The sequence below is a fragment of the Hyaena hyaena genome, unplaced genomic scaffold, assembly GCF_003009895.1.
Source record: "Hyaena hyaena isolate Hyena2069 unplaced genomic scaffold, ASM300989v1 scaffold_97, whole genome shotgun sequence".
Taxonomy (NCBI): domain Eukaryota; kingdom Metazoa; phylum Chordata; class Mammalia; order Carnivora; family Hyaenidae; genus Hyaena; species Hyaena hyaena.
In genome coordinates, this window is record NW_024080728.1 from 545,164 (window position 1) to 571,211 (window position 26,048).

Genomic DNA, 26,048 nt, shown 5'->3' on the forward strand with positions numbered 1-26,048 from the left:
TGGTGATACTAGTCAAGAAAAAGCAAGGAAACAACAGATTACAAGTATCATGAATGAAAGAGTAAACATCACCTCAAATACTACAGATGGCAAAAGAATAGGAACAGTTTTATGCCAATAAATTCTGCAACTTCGATAAAATGGACAAATTCCTCAAAAATGAATAGTTGTAAAATTCTTAAAGGAACTGAAACAACTCTCTTAAAGAAAGCTTTAGGCCTACTTGGTTTCATACATTTTTTTGTGAGAGAAATAACAGTCACAGAAGCTTTTTCCAAAAAATAGGAGCATGTTTTTTAATGCACTTTATGAAGCCAGCATAATATATTGATGCCAAAACCTGAAAATAACATATCATAAAAGAAAAGTATCAGTTGGGACTTCTAGCATGGCAGAAGGAGTAGCTTGACAAATCTTCCCCAAAGGCAACAATAAAAAATCATAAGCAACTATTTCGGAGCCCTGAAATTGACCAAAGGTACTGAAGAGAGAAGCAGTTATTCATGAAAATCATTAGAACCGTGAGTTAAGAATAGTGAGAATCTTCTACTACAAAGAGGCAAAGCTGTGACAACTAGCAGCTTCACCACAAGAGGGCTCAGTAGTTTGGAGTGGAACTTGGACAAACTCTATACTCAATGGCATCATCAATAACAGTAGAAAACTCAGTGGCATACAAACAAGGCAAATAGTGGCTCAGATAATCTGTGGATTTAGTACTGGCTAAGGCAAGAAAAAAATGAATTGGCAGACTATACAGAAATTTATCAAGGGGACCTAGGAAATAAGATAAGTCATAGACCCTAATAAACTCTCCACATATCCATGCAGCATGCAAATGCAGAGGAAATAATGAAATGGCACAGGAAGCAAAACCCAAGGCAGACAAAATAAACAGACAATACTACTAGAAACAAAAAGAGACATTTCATAATGATAAGAAGACCAATTCAAGGCACCAGAGTGGCCCAGTGAATTAAGCATCTGACTTGATTTCAGCTCAGGTCATGATTTCATAGTTCATAAGATCAAGCCCCATGTAGGGCTCTGCGCAGACAGCGTGGAGCCTGCTTGGGATTTTCTCTCCTCCCTCTCTCTGCCCTTCCCCTGCTTGTGCTCACTGTCTCAAAATAAATAAACATTTTTTTTTTTTTTTCTTAAAAAGGCCAGGGGCACATGGGTGGCTCAGTTGGTTGAGTGTCCAACCTCAGCTTAGGTCATGATCTCACAGTTTGTGAGTTCGAGCCCCATGTTAGGCTGTGTGCTGACAGCTCAGAGCCTGGAACCTGCTTCGGATTCTATGTCTTCCTCTCTCTCTGTCCCTCCCCAACTCATGCTCTGTCTCTCTCTCTCAAAAATAAACAAAATAATTTTTTTAAAAGAACAACTAGACAAAATCAGCAAACATATTGAAGAGTTGAATGACATTATTAACCAACTTGACCTAACATTCCACCCAAAGACAGCAGAATATATACTCTTTTGTATCTAAAACAAGTCTCATACCTCTACAAGGACTGAAACTATACAAGGTATGCTCTCCAACTATGTTGGAATTAAGTTAGAAATCAACAACCTAGACATTTGGGCTATCCCCAAAGATTTGGAAATTAAACAGTTTTCTTATTAATTAACTGATGGGTCGAAAAAGAAATCTACAAGGGAAATGAGAAAATATTTTGAATTGGATGAAAAGGGAAAAACAATATCAAAATTTGTAGAACGTAGCTGAAGTGGTGTTTAGAGGAAAATTAATAGCTTTAAATCCTATGGGGGGAAAATCAAGCTCAGACACAGAGAACAACAGATTGGTGGTTGCCAGAGGTGGGAGTTGGGGGGTAGGCAAAATGGGTAAAGGGAGTCAAAAATTTAAAATTTCCAGTTACGTACATGTAATGTACAGCATGATGACTATAGTTAATAATACTGTGTTGCATATTGGAAGTTGCTAAGAGAGGAGATCTTAAAAGTTCAAGAAAAAAATCTGTAACTATGGTAACATATATTAACTAGACTTACTGCAATCATTTCACAATATATCATTTCACATATATACATTTCACAATATGTCATTTCACAATAAATAGAAATAATCATTACACCTGAAACTATATAATGTATAATATAATTTTAAAAATAGAAAAAGTCTATAGAAAAAAAGATGGTCTCAAATCAATAACATAAGCTTCTATCTTTAGAGCCCAAAAAGAGTAAACTAAATCAAAAGCAAGCAGAAGGAAAGAATAATACAGATGAGAATAGAAATTAATGAAATAGGAAACAACAACAATAGAGAAAAACTTAAAGGTTAGTTCTTTGAAAATATTGAACAAAATTAACAAATCTTTAGTCTGCCCAAGAAAAAAGACACAAATTAACAAGATTAGAAATGAATGAGGGGGATTTAATTATTGATCCTTCAGAAACTAAAAGGTTAAGGGAAAGTAATAAGTAACTTCATGCCAAGAAGTTAGACAATTTAGATATAACTGACAAATTTCTAGAAAGACAAAGTTGCCAAACGGATTTTTAAAAATCAATATAGATCTATAATAATTACAGAAATTAAATTAGAAGTAAAATATCTTCCTACAAAGAAAAAAACAGGCAAAAGTTGCTTCATTGGTAAATTCTACCAAATATTTAAAAGAATAAATAATAGCTATCATAAACTCTTTCAGAAAATAGAGGAATACTTCCTAACTCATCCCATGAAGCCAATATTACCCTGCTACCAAAGCCAGACAAACTTATCACAAGAAAAAATTCTGTATACAAAAAATTCTATAGAATCTGCAAAACAAACAAACAAAAACTCTGACTGTTAGAACTAACAGAGTTTAGGGCACCTGCGTGGCTTAATCGGTTGAGCATCTGACTGTTGATTTCGGCTCAGGTCATGATCTTAGCCCTGCACTGGTCTCCGCATTGAACATGGAGGCTGCTTACGATTCTCTCCCCCCCCCCCCCCCCCCCCCCCCCCCCCCCCCCCCCCCCCCCCCCCGCACCGTGCTCTCTCTCTGTTTCTTTAAAATAAACAACAAATTGGGGCGCCTGGGTGGCTCAGTTGGTTAAGGGTCCAACTGCTTAATATCATATCCTTCTTAAAATTAGACACAAGAACTTTAACTTATTAGCAAACCAACTCTAGCACCATAAAGGGATTATTTCCCCTAAGTGAGATTTATTCCAGGAATGCACAGCTTGCTAAACATTAGAAAATTAATTTAATATATCATAGTAATGGAATAAAGGACAGAAATGACATTATCTCAGTAGGCACAGAAATATCATTTGACAACATCCAACATCCATTCATGAGAGAAACTCCCAAAAAATGAGAAATTAAAAGGAACTTCATCAACTTGACAAAGGATATCTAAGAAAAAAACTTAACAGCTGACATTGTATATTATGGGAGAAGACTGAATATTTTCCTCTTAAGATTAGGAACGAGGTAAGGATACCCATACACCACTTTTAAATTTAATTTAATTTTTATTTTAATTCCAGTATAGTTAACATACAGTGTTATATTAGTTTCAGGTATAAAATATAGTGATTCAACAATTCTGTACATTATTCAGTGCTCATCATAAGTGTACTCTGTTTTAAAATTTTTTTTGATGTTTATTTATTTTTGAGAGAGAAAGAGACAGACTGTGAGCGGGGGAGGGGCAGAGAGCAAGGGAGACACAGAATCTGAAGCAGGCTTCAGGCTTGGAGCTGTCAGCACAGAGCCTGACATGGGGCTCAAACTCACAGACTGTGATCTCATAACCTGGAGATCAGTTGGATGCTGAGCTGACTGAACCACCCAGGAGCCCCATCATAAGTGTACTCTTAATCTCTCTCACCTATTTCACCCACCTTCGTGCCCACCTCCCCTCTGGTACCCATCAGTTTGTACTCTATATTTAAGAGTCTATTTATTGGTTTGTCTCTTTTTTTCTTTGTTTAATTTCCACATGAGTGAAATCATATGGTATTTGTCTTTCTCTGACTTATTTCACTTAGCATTATACTTTCTAGATCCATCCGTATTCTTGAAAATGGCAAGATTTCATTCTTTTTTATGGCTGAGTAATATTTCATTGTGTGTGTTGGAAATATAGATATAGATAGAAAGATAAAGATATATATTATATATCACATCTTTATCTATTGATCTATCAATGGACACATGGGTTGCTTCCATATCTTGGCTATTGTAATTAATGCTGCAGTAAACATAAGGGTGCATATTATCTTCCTGAATTAGTGTTTTCATATTCTTTGGGTAAATACCCAGTTCCACTTGCCACATTTATTCAGCATTGTTCTGGAGGTTCTAGTCAGTGCAGTAAGACAATATAAGGAAACGAAAGGCATCCACATTGGAAAGGACTAAATAAAACTATCTCCATTCGCAGATGGCATTATGTAGAAAATCCTAGAGTATAGGAGTATCCCCCCACCCAAGTCTCTAGAACAAAGAAATAAGTTCAGGAATGTCACAGTATATGAGATCAATTTACAAAAATCAATTATAAATGTGGTATATTTACATAGTAGAGTATTATCCAGCCATAGAAAGGAAGGAAGTACTAATACATACTACACTGTGGATGAAGCTTAAAAACACGTTCAGTGAAAGAAGCCAGACACAAAAGACTACGTATTATATGATTCCACTTATATAAAAAGTCCAGAAGAGCAAATCCAGAGACAGAGAAAGTAGGTTCATTGTGGCCATGGACTGGGTGGAGAGAGAAATGGAGACTGATTGCTAATGGAGACGAGATTTGTTTTGGGGGTAATGAAATATTCTAGTATAAGGCTGCACAAATGTGAATATACTACAGACCACTGGAAGTATACCCCAAACTACTAACTTACACACTTTAAAAGGCTGAATTTAATGGTATATGAATTGTATCTAAATATAAAAATCCATATTTCTACACATTAATACATAGACAATCTGAAAATGAAGGTAAAAAATCAGTTCAATTCACAATAGAGCAGAAAGGATAAACTTAAGAAAAGAAACATTAAACTTGTACACTGAAAATTTCAAAGCATTGCCAAGAAAATAATACACACATACATACATAAAATTCATGTGCACGGATTGAAACACGGAATATTAAGACCGCATTCTTTCCAAATTGATGTATATGATGTATAATTCATTGTAATTGATGTATATACAATGCATTCTATCAAAATCCCTATGAGTTTTTGTAGAAACTGATTAAGCTGATAGTAAAATTGACATGGAATTGTAAAGGAGGCAGATTAGTCTAAACAATTTTGAAACAGAAGAAGAAAGAGGACTTGTACTGTCCTCTTTCAAAACTTAATAAAACGGTACTATAATCAAATTAATGTGGTATTGACATAAGGATAGACATAATGATAAGGGACAGAACTGATAGTCCAGAAATAAACTCTTACATTTAGAATCCACTGATTTTAGACAAAGGTCCCACAGCAATTTAATAGGAAAAGAGTATTTTCCCCCTATAAATGTTGCTGAGACAATTGGATATCCACATGCAAAAAGATGAAGCTAGACTCAACTTGCATCATATAGAAAACTTACTCAAAATTAATTATAAATTTAAATGTAAGAGCAAAAACTGTCAATTTTTAGAGAAAAATGTAAGAAAACCTGCAAGACAACAATATGTAGATATGACATACCAAAAGCACAAACCTAAAAAAATGGATAAATTTGACTCCATTAAATTAAAATCTTTTGTGCTTCCAAATATACCAACAAGAGAATGAGAGGACAAGCCACAGATAAGGAGAAAATATTTGCACTACTACATATATCTGACAAAGGACTTGTATCCAAAACTTAAAATTCTATATTAAGAAGACAAACCAGTTTTTAAAAACGGGCAAAAGACTTGAACACTCTATGAAAGAAGAGGTATGACCAAGTATCATATAAAAAGATGTTTAATATCATTAATCATCAGAGAAATTCCAATTTAAAACTGTCATGATACACCACTTCACACTTACTAAAACTGCTAAAACTAAAACTACCTAGTTTTAGCCAGGATGTGTAGCAAAATTTAATGCTCACACATTTTTGGTGGCATATATATGTATGTGTGTGTATGCTGTATGTATATATACATACACACACTCTACAAAATAGTTTAACATTAAACATTATACTCCTTTTAAGATCCAGCATTTCTACTGCAATATATTTATCTGAAATAAAAATATATGTCCAGAAAAAGACATATGTAAATGTTCATATCCGATTTACTCATAATAATGCAAATGTTCCTCAAAAGGAGAATGGATAAATTGTAGCATATTCTTAGAATGAAATTCTTCTCAGCAATATAATGTAATGAACACTAACACAACATAGATGTACTTCAAAAAAATTCTACCAAGTGAAGGAAGCTAAACACAGAAATGTACATCCTGCATGATCCTATTTATACAAAGTTTTAGTGGCACTTGGGTGGCTCAGTTGGTTAAGCATCTGACTCTTGGTTTCAGCTCAGGTCATGATCTCACAGTTTGTGAGTTCAAGCCCTATGTTGGGCTCTGTGCTGCCAGTGCAGGGCCTGCTTGGAATTCTCTCTCTCTCTCTGCCCCTCCCCAACTCACGTTGTCTCTGTTTCTCAAAATACATAAATAAACTTTAATTTAAAAAAAACCTAATTTATAGTGATAGAAATCAGATAAGTGGTTTCCTGGCATGGGGAATGGGAGACTTCAACTGCAAAGCGAAATGAGGGTATGTTGTGGAGTGACAGAAATGTTATACATCTGGAAGGGAAGGGTGGTTAGTATGATGAATACATTCCTCAAATCTCATTGTGCTGTATATACTTGAAATGTTATTGTATATAAATTATTCCTCAATAAATTTATTAAGCTTACTAAATACTCAAATAATTAAAACTCATTAATATTATTATATATTATATATATGCTTATATATAATATAATATTATTAATATAGACAGCACCTATTAAAATTATTGGGTATTAAAACAAAGCAGGTACAGATTTTAAGAACAGACAGATATGAAGATCCAGTTTAAAATCTTGGAAAAGAACAGCACTTGAAATCTGTCAATAGATACAGATACAGTAAACTGGACACAGAGTGAAACACAACTGTAGTGAACAGAATGATAGAACTAAGAAAATCACCTCAAATTAGAGAACCAAAATTAAGCATTGAGAATTTGAAGAGTAGTTAGGAACATGAAAGCTGGATTAAGATGCTGCAGTATATGGAAGTTTTAGAAAGAGAATGGAAAGAAGTAATATTCAAAGTAATAATTGAATATTACCAATTTCTTTCAATAATATTTCAAAGTAATACTGATTTTTTTTTTTAAGAATTGAAGAAAGATAACAGTCTTCATGTTGAAAAGTGTATCAACTGAGGGGCAAAACGAAAACAAAAAAACACTTCAGAGCAACTGCCAATAATCAAAGATAAAAAGAGAAATGTTGGGGCACCTGGGTGGCTCAGTTGGTTAAACATCTGATTTCAGCTCAGGTCATGATCTCACAGTTTGTGAGTTTGAGCCCTGCATTGGGCTCTGTGCTGATAACTCAGAGCCTGCTTCAGGTTCTCTGTCTCCCCCTCTCACTCCTTTCCCCTGCTTGTACTCCGTCTCTCTCTCAAAAATAAACATTAAAAAATTTTTAAATAGTGAAGGCAAAATAAAGACATTTTAAACATCTATAGAACACGAGTTTCCCAACCATATATACACAACTGAGGGAACTATTAAAGGATAGATTATACCAAGAAGAAAATGCCAGAAGAAAGGAATGGGATACATGAAGCAACAGAAAGCAAAGTAATTGGCCAAGCACACTGGTAAAATCTAAGTAGTTACTTAAACAAATGACAATATTTTATATATTAAAAATAACACTAATACTAAAATTCAAAATAAAAACATGAAAAATACTTAGAGGGAAGTTAAATCATATCAAAGTCCTTTTTTTAAAAATGTGTTTTACATAATTGGATTCATTATCAAAGTGATTAAAAATGCCTCAATCCCCTACATCATTTTCTGTTCCAGTCAATGTTCTAATCCTGTAAACTGGAGTAGGAATGGTTTACACTAGAAATATGGCTTATTGGGCCCTGTCTAGATTGGTGGCCTCAAGCTTTTAAAACTGCAATTCATACTTAGACTTTAGTTGACATTATGACTCATGGTGTGTACATAAAACAGAAGACAAAGTTCCACAAAGTAAAACCTGTATATGAGTGATAGTATATTTTACATTATATTCTACTTTATTCTATTTCATCTTTTTGGGTATTATTTAATAACATTTTATATTGATTTCATGATCCACATGGTGCTAAAGCTTGAAAAAGCACTGGTAAGAATGTTTTCTGAGAAGTACTGTTTACTTTTCCTACTTTAAAGATAATCTGATACTAAGTGTGAAATTAGGTCAAAATAAGAAGTCAAACAAAAAAAGATACTGTACAGATTGGGTACTTAGTATAAAGACTATTGATATCTTTTCAGTTAAGGATATCTTATTTGATGAATGTTTACTATTATTACTAGCATCATCCTTCTATCACCCAGAATAGAGGTATGGATTCATCTTCATTAACCGTCTCTCTCATCAAATCAGTCATCACATTCCATGGATTCTATCCTCACACATGTCTCATACCTTTGTTCTCCATTTTTCCCGTATTTTTAAAAATGGACATAGTAGTTTTAGCTGTACACTAGAATGAGTTATGTATACATGGCAAAATGATCAAAGTTCTTGTTTTGTTTCAGTGGAGGCCAGAAATGCTAAAACAAACAAACTAACTTTCTAATTTTGTTAGAAAAATAAAAGAGTATGAGGTGGAGTTAAGACGGAAGAGATGTAGAGGGACCGGGATTTCCCCCCATCCCTCAAACACAGCTGTATTGAGGTCAGATCACTTGGAACACCCAGATAATCAATCTGTGGAGTGGCAGAAAGGTCTCTACAGACTCTTGAATGCTGACAAAAACTGAGGACTGATGGGTGTGGGGGGGAGGGGGCGATGGGCATGGAGGAGGGCACTTTGGGGATGAGCACTGAGTGTTATGTAGAAACTAATTTGACAATAAACTATTTGTAAAAAAAAAAAAAAAAAAAAAGAAAGGTCTCTACAGTTGGAGGGAGACAGGTTGGCAGAATTGAGGTACACGTATATGAATAGGGAGAGATAAAATGGCAAAGCATGGAGGGGAGGGAACCCTTTCTGTGAAGAGACAAAAAGAGAGAGCTCTTCAAAGAGACAGTATTAAGTTAACATGAGAGAAAAACCTCTCCAGACCATGGACTGGAGAACAAGAAATGGGAAGAGTGCCAGTTTCTATTTTGCAAACAGCCTTAGGAGCTGAAGCTTGGAAGTTTCAAATGTGCATGACTTTCTATAGAGCAAGGCCATGGTGCGTGCTCCTGGGAGAAGGGAGGATGGCCCGAGTGCTGTGACAGTCTCAGGGGTGCACTGGGAGAGAACAGTCCCCTTCCTAGAGTACTTTGGGAAGAGGGTTTATTGCTTCCCCAAAGATAAAAGACCCTGAGGTCCCAGCCAGAGTCTTTTTTGTCATCAGGGTGGAGTGGCACTACTCTAGAACAGGATCCACGGGATGTGGGATGCGGGGTCCTTTAAGACACTGAATCCTATGCTGAGCGCCTAGCACTGTATGTTAACTATACTGGAATTAAAATTTTTAAAAGAAGAAAAATGCTTGCAATGCAAAAGAAAAAAAAAAAAGACAGCCAGGTTGCTGGGAGATTGTGCTAGTCACTTTTTTCTCAACATTATCTGTCCCATTCTCATCTCTAATAAAGAACTTTGATGCTTCAGGAAAAAAACAACAACTTTCACAAACTAGGATAGTGCCACCTCACCTCTTGGGGGCTTGAAAACAGTAAAAATTTTTTAGAAATATTATTTGTGTTGAGTCTTGTGAAAATAAGAGGTATCATTGAACCCAGAGATGAGAAGCCCTAAAGAGTAATCTTTCACACACTACCATCCCTCCATAAGAAGCCACAGCTTGCATTCCCCAGCAGGAAGAAACTTACTTTATATACTCCAGCAGGAGGAATTTCTTTCTGCCCATCAACAGTCCAACTAGTGAGAAAGGACCACACTCATCCAATGAGAAGCTGTACCAGCCCCTTCTAGCTTCCTCCTTTTGCCTATAAAGACAAGCCTCTCCTCTGTCCTGGACTTGCCTATGATTTGCCATAACTTTGCTTGTCTTCATTTGCAATTCTCTGCTATTCCTGAAAAAGCTTATTTTGCTTGTAAAACAGCTGACTTTTCTTGTGTGTATTTTTTTAAGGTCAACAGTCTTTAAAGTTAGTCTTCATATCTATCTAGCAAACCTTTTTTAATTGGGTAGAAGCTGATTTTCATTATTGGAGTGAAAATACAGATTTCTTATCTTATACTTTAAAAAAAAGGTTTAACTTTTCTTCCACCAGAATAAAAAAGGGTGCATAAATATAGAGAGTAAGCAGAGAAGCAAATAACATGATCAGATTTACATTTTATAGCCATCCCTATGGCTGCTACTAAAGGATTACAGAGGGCAGGGACATAACCTAAACTGTCAGTTGAAAAATATAGACTACAGGGGCACCTGGGTGGCTCAATAGGTTGATGGTCCAACTTCGGCTCAGGTCATGGTTTCATGGATCGTGAGTCGGAGTCCCGCATCTGGCCCTGGGCTCACAGCTCAGAGCCTAGAGCCTGCTTCAGATCCTGTGTCTCCCCCTCTCTCTCTCTGACCCTTCCCTGCTTGTGCTCTGTCTCTCTTCACAAAAATAAATAATAAAAATTTTTAAAAAGTAAAAAGAAAGGAAGGAAGGAAAGAAAGAAAAAGGAAGGAAGGAAGGAAGGAAGGAAAGAAGGAAGGAAGGAAGGAAGGAAGGAAGGAAGGAAGAAAAAGAAAGAAGAAGAATACAGACTACAAAATAATACATACACAGTTGGCCCTCCAACAACACAAGTTTGAACTGGGTGAGTCCACTTATATGTGAATTTTTTTCAAAACAGTACAGTACTGTAAATGTATTTACAGTATCTTATGATTTTGTTTTTTTAATGTTTATTTATTTACTTTTGAGAGAGAGAGGAGAGGCAGAGAGAGACAGAGAGAGAGAGAAAGTCCCAAACAGGCTCCATGCTGTCAGTGCAGAGCCTGACATGGGGTTTGAACCCACAAATGGTGAAATCAAGACCCTGAACCAAAATCAATAGTCAGATATTTAACTGAATGAGCCACCCAGGAGCCCCTCTTTTTTTTTTTTTAAGTTTATTTATTTATTTTGGGAGAGACAGAGTGCCAGTGGGGAAGGGGCAGAGAGGGAGAGAGAGAATCCCGAACAGGCTCCAGACTGCCAGCACAGAGCCTGATGTGGGGCTTGAACTCACAAAACCACAAGATCAGACCTGAGCCAAAACCAAGAGTCAGATGCTTAACTGATTGGACCACCGAGGAGCACCATGATTTTCTTAATAACCTTTTCTTTAGCTTGCTTTATTGTAAGAATACAGTATGCAACACATACATAAAATATGGGTTATTGGTAAAGCTTCCAGTCAGTAGTAAGCTATTAGTAGTTAGGTTTTTAGAGAGCCAAATGTTATATATAGATTTTTTTACTGTGTAGAGGGGGAGGGGGCACATGGAGGGGGAGAGAGCACATGGAGGGGGAGGGTCAGCATCCCTAAGCCCCATGTTGTTCAAGGGTCATATGTATAGGATTGACTGTCTATCTTCAGCTCTAAAAAAATACTGGAACCAAGCAACTATACTAAAATTATTAGTAAGCGTTATATTTGGTAGAATTGCTGGTAATTTTAATTTATTCTTCATGTTTTTCTTAACCTTTCAAAATGATTACAATAAACATAGTATTTTTATAATGAAGAAAATGTTACTTTAAAAAGTAAATATTTCTATAAATTTTCTTTACATAGGAATAGGAAGGAAATCTGAATATTATAAGATGAAAATTCACTAACTTTTCTCTAATGGAAATTCAACAGTATTTCAAATGGACCAAATACTGAAAACAAAATTTGATTGCTTTCAATCTTTAAGATTTTAAAAGCTCACCTAAATATTTTGGGGTATATTTTCTTCTAGGAACTTGATCAAAATGCCACTGAAAAAGTCCAGGCAATGTTCACAGCCATTGACGAGCTCTTGTATGAGCAGAAGTTGAGTGTGCACACTAAGAGTCTACAGGAAGAGTGCCAACAATGGACACGTAGCTTTCCTCACCTCAGGTACTGAAGCCCCAGAATTGGCTTGTATTTATGGCTAATACTAAAATTTGAAAAGCAAATATCTAGGGGTGCCTGGATTGCTCAGTTGGCTGAATGTCCAACTCTTGATTCCAGCTCAGGTTATGATCCCAGGATTGTGGGATTGAGCTCCATGTTGGTCCACACTGAGCATAGAGTCTGCTTATGATTCTCTCCCTCTGCCCCTCTTCCCTGCTGTCCTCTCTCTCTAAAATAAGAAAATTAAAAAATAATTTTTAAAAAGCAGATAACAAAAAAACTTGTATTCTGAAATCGTTATGGGCTTGGTTTTAATGAACGTAAATAAGGTCATACAGTATAAAGACTGCACTTAGAGAAAACTGAAGTTGATGGAAGTTTCTTAGACTTTTCATAACTACCACTATGTTGTCCTAATTGAGTAAAACAATTTCTTTACTGGTAGCTGAGATCTATGCATTGTGTGTGTCAAAGAACTCTTCTTTGGAGCAAGAGGGTCAGAAAATGTATTTGTTTACACTGTTGTCTACAAGAAAAGTCCTATGTGTACTTAAAAGCAGACATAAGCTGTTAGGAAGCTTCCCTCAGAAACGACATTACTATACCTACTACTTAAAATGTATTCCAAAAATTTTTACAGCATCATGTTCTTAAGAATATAATTTATAGCTTTCACTAATTTGGCCTGGCTTTCATCCATTTTGGCAGATTTAATGAAGATTATTGTAGAGGGTGGAGGGAAAATTAAAACTCTTTGCTCAGTTTCCTTGGATTTTTTTCAGCAGTGCGAGGCTATAGCTTTCTCTTCTCCATCTCCATTCTGTGGAAGAGAGCTATACCTGTAAAAAGACTCTGGATTCACGTGTTCTCTTAAGAATCATTCTTAATCGGTATCAGACTAGGTATGTTCTGGACTTTTATATAGAACCGTCACATTTGTCCCAAGAATATCTACATTTTGTATGTATGGTAGGTGAATGTGCTTAATTGTCTCTTTATGTTGTTCATTTTGAAGGATTCTGGGTAGACAAATAATTACTCCAAGTGAAGGATATGGACTGTATCCTAGATCCCCTTCTGTTGTTTCAGTTTCACACGAGACAACACTTTCTCAAGATAGAGATTCCACTATGTAAGTATTTCTAATATGTAAACGTTATATTCTGCCAGTTATACTAGGGGATTAAAAAATTTATGTTTTACTTGATGGTATTTAATAAAGCACAGAAAATGCTGTTAAGATTGACCACAGTTTCTATGTATATGAGAATTTTGTTTCGTAAGTTTTTGTTCAAAAAGTAAGTCATTCCCTAGGGTTTAAGGATGTTTCTCTATTTTTCTCTATCTCTATAAATCTCTATCTTATATATTTATAGATACAAGCACATCCTTCTTGAAATAAAGTGTAGATAAACTGGTTTAAAGAAATTTAGGAGTCTAAGAAACACACTTTAAAATTTTTTTGAAAAAAATTTGAAAAAGTGATTTTTCTTAAACATGTAATATTAATTACAAATTAATTTCTTTACAGAAGTTAAACTGCTATTAGTTTATTAGCTTAAAATGGGTAATTAGTATATTCTTTAAAATAGCTAAATTCTTTTGAACACCTCAAACTCTTTAAACAACAGCAAAACAAACCTAAATAGGATTATTCCAATTTCTTACATCATACACAAAAATAAATTCAAAATGGATGAAAGACCTAAATGTGAGACCTGAAACCATAAAAATCCTAGAGGAGAACATGGGCAGTAACCTCCTGGAAATCAGCTGTAGCAACTTCTTTCTAGATATATCTCCTGAGGCAAGGAAAACAAAAGCAAAAATAAACTATTATATTTCATCAAAATAGAAAGTTTCTGCACAGTGGAAACAAATCAACAAACTAAAAGGCAACCTATGGAATGGGAGAAGATATTTACAAAAGACATATCTGATAAAGGGTTAGTACCCAAAATATATAAAGAACTTATATAACTCAACACCTCCAAAATTAATAATCCAATTTAAAAATGGGCAGAAGAGGGTCACCTGGGTGGGTCAGTTGGTTAAGTGTCTGGCTTTTGATTTCGGCTCAGGGCATGATCTCACAGTTTGTGAGTTCGAGCCCTGTGTCAGGCTTGCACTGACAGTGTGGAGCTGCTTGGGGTTCTCTCTCCTCTCTCTGCCTCTACCTCACTTTCTCTCTCACAATAAATTTTTAAAAATATATAAATAAATAAAAATGGGCAGAAGACATGAATAAACATTTATTCAAATAAGAGGTACAGATGGCCAACAGACCTGGAACGATGCTCAGCATCACTGATTTTCAGGGAAATACAAGTGGAAACTGCAATGAGGTATCACCTCATACCTGTTAGAATGGCTAAAATCAACAACACAAGAAATAACAGATATTGGTGAGCATATGGAGGAAGGGGAACCCTCTTGCATTGTTAGTGGGAATGCAAACTGGTGAAGCCACTCTGGAAAACAATATCAAGGTTCTGCAAAAAGTTGAAAATAGAACTATCCTATGATCCAGCAATTATACTACTAGGTATTTAGCCAAAGAATACCAAAAATAATTCAAAGGGATACATGCACCCCGATGTTTATAGCCACATTATCTACAATAGCCAAATTATGGAAGCAACCTAAGTGTCTGTTGACTGACGAATGGATAAAGAAGATGTGGTGTATATATACAAAGGAATATTACTCAGCCATCAATAACATCTTGCTATTTGCAACAACATGGATGGATCTAGAGAGTATAATGCCAAGCGAACTAAGTCAGTCAGAAAAAAGACAAATACCAGATAATTTCATTCATATGTGGAATTTAAGAAACAAAACAAAAGAACAAAGGAGAAAAAGATACAAACCAAGAAATGAACTCTTTAGAAAACAAACTGATAGTTACCAGAGGAGGATAGGTTAAATAGGTGATGGGAACTAAGGAGTGCACATTTTGTACTGAATATAGGTGATATATGTATATTTGAATCACTATATTGTACACCTGAAACTGGTATCACACTATATGATGACTAAGTGGAATTTAAACTAAATTTTTTAAAAAATAAATAGGGTTATTTAAAAATCTATGTTTACCCTTAAGTGTATTGTGAAAATATCATGGTTTTAATTCATTTTTTATTCCTATATTTTTTCCCAAGACGGTAGTTTTACTTATTTGATACCTGCTAAAGATATGTAGTAATGCTTACTTTTAATGCGTCTTTGGGCTTGTAGTCATTTCAAGAAACCACAAAGTAAAACGTTACTGTTTTAGGCCAGTTAGGGTTATAGGATCTGTGTTACAACCTAAATTGGTAAGAGAATGGGATTTGTTTGCTTCTCTCCAAGGATTTAAATTCAAACTTCTTGTCAGTAGGCTGAGTTTTTTTGTTTTGTTTTTGTTTTTGTTTTTTTGTTTTAAGTACGCCCTGTGTAAAGCCCAATACAGGGCTTGAACCCATGAAACTCATGACCCTAAGATCAAAACCTGAGCTGAGATCAACAGTCAGATGCTTAACTGAATGACCCACTCAGGTGCCTCAATTGAGCCTTTTTTTTTTTTTTTTTAAGTTTTTATTTATTTTGAGAGAGAGAGAGAGAGAGCATGACCAGGGGAGGGGCAGAAAGGGATAGAGAGAAAGAATCCCAAGTAGGCTCTGCATTGTCAGCGTGAGCCTGATGCAGGGCTTAAACCCATGAACCATGAGGTCACGACCTGAGCCAAACCCAGGAGAGTGATGCTTAACCAACTAAGTCACCCAGGTGCCCCAGCTGTTTCTTTTTAAACTTAAATCTCATATCTAACATCAATAACCCTTTTTAAGTTTACTTATTTAATATAACTTCCATATTTTTACAAACTAATTATAAATTGCATTACTAATTGTAATTGTACATTTACTAATCATAATTACATTTTTCACACAGAAATGATATATTCTTTAATTCTCACCAAAATTACATAATTCATGCTGTTCAGATATTTACCTGATGTTAGTATAAACTTTATGTTCACTTTATTTTTTTAATGTTTATTTATTTTTGAGAGAGCATGCACAAGCAGAGAAGGGCAGAGAGAGAGAGGGGGACAGAGGATCTGAAGCAGGCTTCGTGCTGACAGCAGCATACCCAACAGGAGGCTTGAACTCATCAACCTCGAGATCATGATCCAAGCCAAAGTCAGACTCTCAACTGACTAAGGCACCCAGGCACCCCCTGTTCACCTTATCTTATAAGTGGTAGTTCCATTTGAAAACTTCATCTCCAAGGAAATAAGTAATCAAGCCTGAGCATTTAGCCCCTCCTTTTTTAGGATATTTGGCTAAATTGCAACATACTGCAGACCTCCTTTCTTTCTTCTTGCTACCACAACTGATGATTGGCCCTTTTTATTTTTGGATTTGCTTTTCTGGACTGTTTGCTTACAGTTTTCAATTGTACTTTTATTTACTGTACAGATAAAACAAATGTCTATCTGTACTTCATACACTACATTTACTTGGATGAAACAAATTATCCAGCTTTATTAGCATACCACTGCTTATGGAAAGCAATAACAAACATAATCCATATTTTCATGTAATCACTACTTTGTCTATACTTGATATTTTATTTAAAAAAAATTTTAATGTTTATTTATTTCTGAGAGAGAGAGAAAGAGAGAGAGAAACAGCATGAGCAGGGGAGGGTCAGAGAAAGAGGGAGATACAGAATCTGAAACAGGCTCCAGGCTCTGAGCTAGCTGTTAGCACAGCCCAGTGCGGGGCTCGAACCCACGAACCGTGAGATCATGACCTGAGCTGAAGTTGGATGCTTAACCGACTGAGCCACCCTGGCGCCCCCATACTTGATATTTTCTTGAGTACAATTATGAACTCAGAGCATTTGAAAATTTTTATATATTTTAATCATAATTATTAGTGCTCAAATTGTTACAACTTGGCCATGTCAAGCTAGTTCCTTTGTTTTTGTCTTGACCATATCCTTGCTTTCTGGTTACAGTAAAGTATGCCTGCCTTTATCACTCATTACAAATTATATCCTTTGTTTTCATCTTCTTTGATTTCTTTATACAACTGTCCTAAATGCAAGGGCCAGTTAAACTAATTACAAAGCAGGGTTAAAAAAATTTTTTTAAGACATAAAGAACTTTCTAAAGTTTTCCAAAGTCATGGAGACATTTTAGTTCTACTGGCAAGGCCATCCACAGTCATACTTCCTTTCCAGTATTCTAAGTTTTCTCCCTTGTGACATCATGAGATCAATTTTCATATAAATTTCCTCTATTTCAGTCTTTTCTAGAGGTCCAGTTGATGATAAGGTTGGTTTGAAGTGGAGTTGAGAGTGGCTAATTGCACTTTTCAGATCCTGGTCAAGAAGGAGAGCTCTTGGCCACCTGTTCCTCTCAGCCACCTTGGAGGGTCTTGCAATAATCACTTCCATGAAGGTTGCAGGATTCTACCTCCTAAGGCCTACACGTGGGTAGGCTGGCTCCAAATTAAAATTTCTGTTTAAAAAACCTAGCAAAGTCATTTTATTCTCCATGCATATGTTTGAAGAATAAAGTGCCAGTGATTTTTTTCTTCTCACAATAAAAGATACCAAATTAAATATTACTACTAGCAGAGCAATACATTAGGCAATCCCCTGTTATTCTTCTACTAAGAAAGAATTACAAACATGTTTTGGGGTGCCTGGGTGGCTCAACTGGTTAAGCACCCAACTTTGGCTCAGGTCATGATCTCATAGTTTGTGGGTTCAAGCTCCACGTCAGGCTCTATGCTAACAGCTCAAAGCCTGGAGCCTGCTTTGGATTCTGTGTCTCCCTCTCTCTCTCTGCTGTCCCCTGCTCATTCTCTCTCTCTCCCTTAAAAATAAATGAACATTTTAAAAAATTAAAAAATAAAGAATTACAGTTTAAAAGTTAAAGGTTATTTTCCAGACATGGTAATATCTGAAGTCTGATGATTTAAAGGGCTTCTTTGTCAAAAAATAACATTTGCAGGGGTGACTGAGTGGCTCAGTTGGTTAAGCATCCGACTCCGGCTCAGGTCATGATCTCACAGTTCATGAGTTTGAGCCTCGCATCAGGCTCTGTGCTGACAACTCAGAGCCTGGAGACTGCTTCAGAGTCTCTCTCTCTCTCTCTCTCTCTCTCTCTGTCTCTCTCTGTCTCTCTCTGTCCCCCCCCCACCCTCTTTCTCTCTCAAAAATAAATTAACATTAACAAATTTTTAAGCAACATTTGCAAACACAGTTTTATGATGTAGAATACTGTTTTTTGCTTCAGCTTTAGAGCAAATGGGAACATTTTTCTTCCTCATTTATCTGAAATTTTGTTATTAACAGAAACATAAAATTATTTTATTTTCAAAGCAAAATATTCCAGAGGAGTGCCTGGCTAGGTCGATAGAGCATTCAACTCTTGATCTTGGGGTTGTAACTTTGAGCCCCATGCCGAGTGGAGAGTTTACTTTAAAAAATAATAAAATCTTCAGGGACTGACTGGCTCAGTTAGTAGAGCATACAACTGGGGGGGGGGCCCATGTTGGGTATAGATCCTGGGGGGGCCCCATGTTGGGTACAGAGTTTACTTAAAAAGAACAAAATTTATAAAAATTCAGTTAGTCACCACTGATTAAAAAACTGTTTGGCTACTAATACAAATGGAATGACACAACAGCATAATAACATACAGAATCGTGGGTATCCAGTGTTTGACATGGGTTTGGCAGCTTTTAATTTTGTCATATTATGTTAAAAAAACATAAAATAACAACTAACATCACTATTTTATAAAAGAAAAAGCATGAAGTGCGTGATCTCAAAATAAGGACAGTCCTTTTCAAGAAAAGGAGATTTGGCAGTCTTCCTGGGCACTGTCCTTATTTTCTTCCTTTTGGTGTAGATCAGTTAAAATGTTGTCATGGATTGGCATAAATCTTTGACTAGATTTCGAAATCACTGTTTAGAATTTCAGAACAGTGATTTAAAAGACCTTATGTCTCAAATTTGATACTTTCATAAACAGTAATACCAGCGGTCTAGATGTGTTGGTTTTCCAAACTGTTTCTAATCTCTTACTATCTCTCCATCCTCAAATACAGGGTGCATGCATCCTGCCATGGTCGAGACTCTCATCAGCTCACTTGCTCTTGTTTTATCTTTCGCACTAGCTTCCAAACCACATTATCTTCCTCATTACCACCACAGCAAAGATCTTGTCATTCACCTTCTTAAAAACTTTATAGTTTTTATTGCTATCAGTTAGCCCAAGTCTGGCTACCTATCTTTCCAACCACTTCCTATGAACTCTACACTTTATTTAATGGCTTACTTAACAGTTTGTTTCTGTTTTAAAAGAAGGCTCAGGGGACAGTATCTAAAGATTGTATGGTAGTGGCATGGTGTTTTCAGGGCTTTAGACTCTTTTCATCTTTTTGTTATACCATATTAACCCAGGATGTTTTTCCATAAGTTGTCTTCGTGATCCAGGATGGCTGATAGAGTTCCAAACATGACATTCACTTTCCAGGTGGCAGAAAGGAAAGGCAGAAGGGCAAAAGGGCACCCCTTACAGCCAAGTCATTTCCCTTTAAACAACCTTCTCAGAGTCCTGCTCATATCTCACAATCCCTATGAAAATAACACCAGCATTCTTCACAGAACTAGAAAAAAAATCCTAAAATTTGTGTGGAAACAGAAAAGACCCTGAATAGCCAAAACAATTTTGAGAAAGAAAACCAAAGCTGGAGGCTTCACAGTCCCAGACTTCAAGCTATATTACAGAGCTGTAATCATCCAGACAGTATGCTACTGGCATAAAAACAGACACTCAAATCAATGGAACAGAATAGAGAACCCAGAAATGGACCCACAAACGTACGGCCAACTAATCTTTGACAAAGCTGGAAAGAATATCCAATGGAATAAAGACAGTCTCTTCAGCAAGTGGTGCTGGGAAAACTGGACAGCCACATGCAGAAAAATGAACCCGGACCACTTTTTTACACTATACACAAAAATAAACTCAAAATGGATGAAAGACCTGAATGTAAGATAGGAAGCCATCAAAATCCTACAGGAGAAAGCAGGCAAAAACCTCTTTGACCTTGGCTGCAGCAACTTCTTACTCAACATGTCTCTGGAGGCAAGGGAAACAAAAGCAAAAATGAACTATTAGGACCTCATCAAAATAAAAGGCTTCTGCACAGCAAAGGAAATAATCAGCAAAACTAAAAGGCAACTGATGGAATGGGAGAATATATTTGCACATGACATATCAAATAAAGGGTTAGTATCCAAAATCTATAAAGAACTTATCAAACTCAATAGCCAAAAAAAACAATCCAGTGAAGAAATGGGCAGAAGACATGAATAGACACTTCTCCAGAGAAGACATCCAGATGGCCAACCGAAACATGAAAAAATGCTCAACATCACTCATCATCAGGGAAATACAAATCAAAACCAAAATGAGATACTACCTCACACCTGTGAGAATGGCTAACGTTAACAACTCAGGCAACAACAGATGTTGGCGAGGATGCAGAGAAAGGATCTCTTTTGCACGGCTGGTGGGAATGCAAACTGGTGCAGCCACTCTGGAAAACAGTATGGGAGATCCTCAAAAAATTAAAAATAAAACTACCTTACGACCCAGCAATTGCACTACTAGTTGTTTATCCAAGGGATACGGGTGTGCTGTTTCAAAGGGGCACATTCACCCTAATGTTTATAGGAGCGATATGGACACTAGCCAAAGTATGGAAAGAGCCCAAATGTCCATCGATGGATGAATGGTTAAAAAAGATGTGGTATATATATACGATGAGTATTACTCGGTAATCAGAAAGAATGGAATCTTACCATTTGCAGCTATGTGGATGGAACTAGAGGGTATTATGCAGAGCGAAATTAGTGAGTCAAAGACAAATATCACATGACTTCACTCATGTGAGGACTTTAAGATACAAAACAGATGAACATAAGGAAAGGGAAGCAAAAATAATATAAAAACAGGGAGGGGTACAAAACAGAAGAGACTTTTAAATATAGAGAACAAAAAGAGGGTTGCTGGAGGGATTGTGGGAGGGGGGATGGGCTAAATGGGTAAGGGGCATTAAGGAATCTACTCCTGAAATCATTGTTGCACTATTTGCTAACTAACTTCAATACAAATTTAAAAAAATTTACAAAAATACATAAATAAAATATTTAAAAAATTCTGTTCATATCTCATTGGTTACATTTGGCTACAAGGCCGTGGGAAATGTATTGCTCTCCTGAATTAAATTGGCATGACTTACTAGTAAAGGGGAGAATAGATGCTGGGGGGCATTTGGCATTCTCTGCCACATATGTATACAGTTTTATGAAAATACTATACATATTTTTAATATTTTTATACTTACTGTCTCATTGTGGAAATCTTAATTTTCTCACACATTAATGACCTTATAATATTCTATTGCAAGAATATACTTTTATTTAAACAACCAGTCCCCAACTGTGTATTTTGAAACAGTTGGGCTAGTTTTCATTTTTGGCAATTATAAACAATTCTGTGATGATAATTTTTATGGCTGAATCATGTAGGTCATATCCTTGAAAGAAACCCCTACAAATAAAATCACTGAATCAACAGGTATGTTTGTTTTATGGCTTCTTTTTTTAAATTTTTTTTAACGTTTTATTTATTTCTGAGAGAGAGAGAGACAGCATGAGCAGGGGAGGGTCAGAGAGAGAGGGAGACACAGAATCTGAAACAGGCTCCAGGCTCTGAGCTGGCTGTCAGCACAGAGCCCGATGCAGGGCTCGAACCCACTAACCACGAGATCATGACCTGAGCCAAAGTCAGACGCTTAACCGACTAAACCACCCAGGGGCCCCTGTTTTAAGGCTTCTAATACATATTTCCAAAATGTCTTCAAGTCAGCTTTTCCCACTAGCCTTGCTGAAAAATGCCACAGGTTTATTCTTTTTCTTTTTTTTCATTAAAAAATGCTTAAGGTACAAAAAAGTATAAAGAATATCACAAAATATACATTGGTTATATTTAATATTTGGTTTAAACAGAGCCATTAAAAAAAAACTGTACTACAGCTCAGATTTGACTGGTTTTCTCCGAAGTAAAGATTCTGAATTGAATGAGTCATCATATATTCATTGAATACCCAGGAAGGAAGAGAAATTTAAATATAAATATGAGCAGATCCCTGCTCTTTAGGAGTATGCATTTTGAACTATGATGGAGTTCCTGAAATAAGCATATAATCTCCTGAGGTACCTGAAAGTTGTAATTATTAAGATTGCTAATTTTTCAAAAGTTTTTTTATTGAAGGAGACTTGATTATAAAATATTAGTATTAGGTGTACAACACAGTGGTTCATCAGTTATATAAATTGCAAGATGCTTACCACAATAGGTATGGTTACCATCTGGCACCAAAGTTATTACAATATTATTGACTGTTCCCTATGCCATACTTTTAATCCCCATGACTTATTTATTTTATAACTGTCAATCTGTACCTCTTAATACCCTTCACCTATTTTATCCACTTTCCAATCCCTATTCCCTCTGGCAACCACCAGTTTGTCCTCTATATTTATGAATCTGTTTCTGTTTTGTTTTGTTTGTTCATTTGTTGTGGTTTTTAGATTCCATGTTTCAGGGAAATCATATGGTATTTGTCTTTTCCTGTCTGACTTATTTCACTTAGCATTATATGCTCTATGTCCATCCATGTTGTAGCAAATGGCAAGTTTCAATCTTCTTCATGGCTGAGTAATACTCCATTATATATACATACCACATCTTTATCCATGAATCTATCTGTGGACACTTAGGTTGCTTTCATATCGGCTATTGTATAAATAATGCTGCAATAAACACAGGAGTGCATATATCTTTTCAAATTAGTGTTTTCATTTTCTACAGGTAAATATTCAGTGGTGGAATTACCGGGTCGTATGTATGTCTATTTTTAATTTTTTTGAGTAACGATAGTGGCTGCACCAGTTTACATTCCCACCAACAGTGCATGAAGGTTCCCTTTTCTCCATATCCTTGCCAACACTTGTTATTTCTTGTCTTTTTGATACTATCCATTCTCACTGGTTATTCTTAATTTTTTTTAAACTTATAGCCTTAGCTGTTACATCTGAAAAGATAGCAAATAGTATTTGATACTACATGGTACACCTAGGCAGAGTAGGTCGATGGCTAGTGTTTATCTTCCTGTTCTGAGAACAATAGGCATTAAGTCTAAGAATAGTCTGGGGAGGTGTCAGCAGGGCAAGGGATTTTGAGCTGAAATCTTGTATGACTGAATTGCTGTAAGAACTGTTTATTTATAACTAATATTTGCTTTTTCCTGTCCCAGATTTGGTATTAGGGGAAAGAAGTTACATTTTTCTTCATCTTCTTATGCTCATAAAGCACCTTCAATTGCCAAATCTCCTAGTGTGTATTCTATAGAAAGAGAAGAGGAAGACTGTGTAATCTTCTCTGAAGGAATAATAGAGGAATACCTAGCATTCGACCACACTGATAAGTGAGTATTAAGTCTTTTAAGCTTTTTACTCCCCTCCTATTTTGTGTATTAATAACTATTTTTTCTAATGTCTATTTATTTTTGAGAGTCAGAGAGACAGAGCTTGAGCAGGGGAGGGGCAGGGAGAGAGGGAGACAAAGAATCTGAAGCAGGCTCCAGGCTCTGAGCTGTCAGTACAGAGCCTGACACAGGTCTCAAACTCACAAACCATGAGATTATGACCTAAGCTGAAGTTGGATGCTTAACTGACTGAGCCACTCATGGGCTCCTCTGTTTTTTCTAAAGTATACTACTTAGGGGCACCTGGGTGACTCAGTCCATTGAGCATCTGACTCTTGATTCTGGCTCAGGTTATGATCCCAGGTTTGTGAGATCAAGCCCTGAATTGGGCTCTGTATTGAGTGTGGAACCTGCTTTAGATTCTCTTTCTCTTTCTCTCTCTGAGCTCCTCCTCTCCCCCATTCATGCTCACTCTTTCCCTAAAAATGGATTGAAAAAATAATAATAAAATCTACTACCCAGAACCCCCCCCAAACAAAGAAAACACAACCAAAAGTATGTCACCAATATTACCTATAATTAGATTTATGTCACTTGGTTATTTATTTCCTATTACTTCTCAGGTATCCAGGGTCCATATGCTTAGTTGATATGAATTCCTATTGCTTTCACATACCAGACTTGCTTATGTATTTTCTTCCTACACATGTTATTTGCCTCTTCCTGAGATTAAACATTTTTAAATGAGTTCATTTCTTTCTTCACATAATTTGATTTTACCTTTTGTAATCATCACCAGTTAACTCATAGAAATCTGAAACTTCAAAAGAGCAGTTGAAGAGGTATGAACTTTGTTTACATAAATCCTGTTTGAAAAATGTACATACAGTTTACATAAAACCTTATACTTCACACAGACTTTACAATTAATGCTTATTTATAACCATTCTTATTGTATTCTGACAATAGTCCTGTGACACAGATATTATTTTCTGTCTTTATGATAGGTGAGAATCAGAGTGGTGTAATGATATGTCTGAGGTAAAGCTAAGACCTAAAACCTTATTCATCTTATTCTAAATCCAGTGCTCTATTCACTATCCTATGCTACCTTTCTGAAATATTAACCTCTTAAGCTATTCCTGCAGCCTTTAAAAGTTCTAGAGCTCACACAAGTGGGGGAGGAGCAGAGAGAGAGAGAAAAGAGACAGAGAGAAAGAGAGAGAGAGAGAGAGAGAATCCCAAGCAGGCTCCGCACTGTCAGCTCAAAGCCTGATGTGGGGCTCAAACTCACGAACTGTGAGATCATGACCTGAGCCCAAGTCAGACACTTAACCAAATGAGCCATTCAGGCACCCCAAAAGAAAATGGATTTAAATAAAGGAAATAAGATCCAATTTCATTCACAATTAGTAATGCAAATTAAGCAACAATATACTATTTTATCTGTCAGACTGGAAGAGAAAACAAAGTAAAGAAGTTTGAATAATTCCTTGAATGGAAAAAAGGTACATTTTTTCAATACTGAAGATTATCTGTCTTTAGAGGAAAGTGGGCAATGTCTTGCCAGTTGAAATGCATATACCCTTTCACTCTATTTCATTCTATTTATAGGAATTTATCCTACAGATATAACATCCATATACCCAAAGAACTGCATACAAGGATATTAAATGTCCTATTGATTATAAGAACAAAAGGCTGGGTGATCGGTACCCGGATAGTTAGATATACTATGGTATATCCAGTGGAATGCCCGACAGCTGTTTTTTAAGAGGCAGATTTATATGTATTAATAGTGATGGAGGGTCAGATACATTGTTAAATAAAAGACCACAGTGCAGTACAATGTAATGTAACTATTTCTCCGGGCCAATATATAATGTTTGCTTCTGGGAATGGTGACTGGGAGACAGAGATGTAAACTTATTTTTCACTACATAAATACATTTCCTTCTGTATAACGTGAAGTTTTTTCATCATACGAAAGTGTTATCTCCTATAAAAGGAATATACATTTAAATACAATTATACTAAATCAGCCTTCTCCCCAGCCTAATGCCAGGGCAGCTCTTCCTTGGGAAAGAAGTAGAGTCTTTAGCTGCCCTGCATAAACCTCTTAGCATCCTTCTTTCCTTCTTAGAGCTTATTTAATTCTTGAAACCTCTGCTACCCTA

General features: G+C 36.0%; 1 protein-coding gene across 2 annotated transcripts in view; it reads left to right on the plus strand.

Annotated features, from left to right (window-relative positions):
* The window catches only part of FAM149B1 (family with sequence similarity 149 member B1), an 86,189-nt gene that overhangs the window by 15,096 nt on the left and 45,045 nt on the right, over nt 1-26,048 (plus strand). For both annotated transcript variants that reach the window (XM_039235225.1, XM_039235226.1), the window contains exons 4-6: nt 12,165-12,307; nt 13,320-13,436; nt 23,701-23,871. In XM_039235225.1, the coding sequence (XP_039091156.1) occupies nt 12,165-12,307; nt 13,320-13,436; nt 23,701-23,871 (431 nt within the window). The remainder of the gene's footprint in view (nt 1-12,164; nt 12,308-13,319; nt 13,437-23,700; nt 23,872-26,048) is intronic.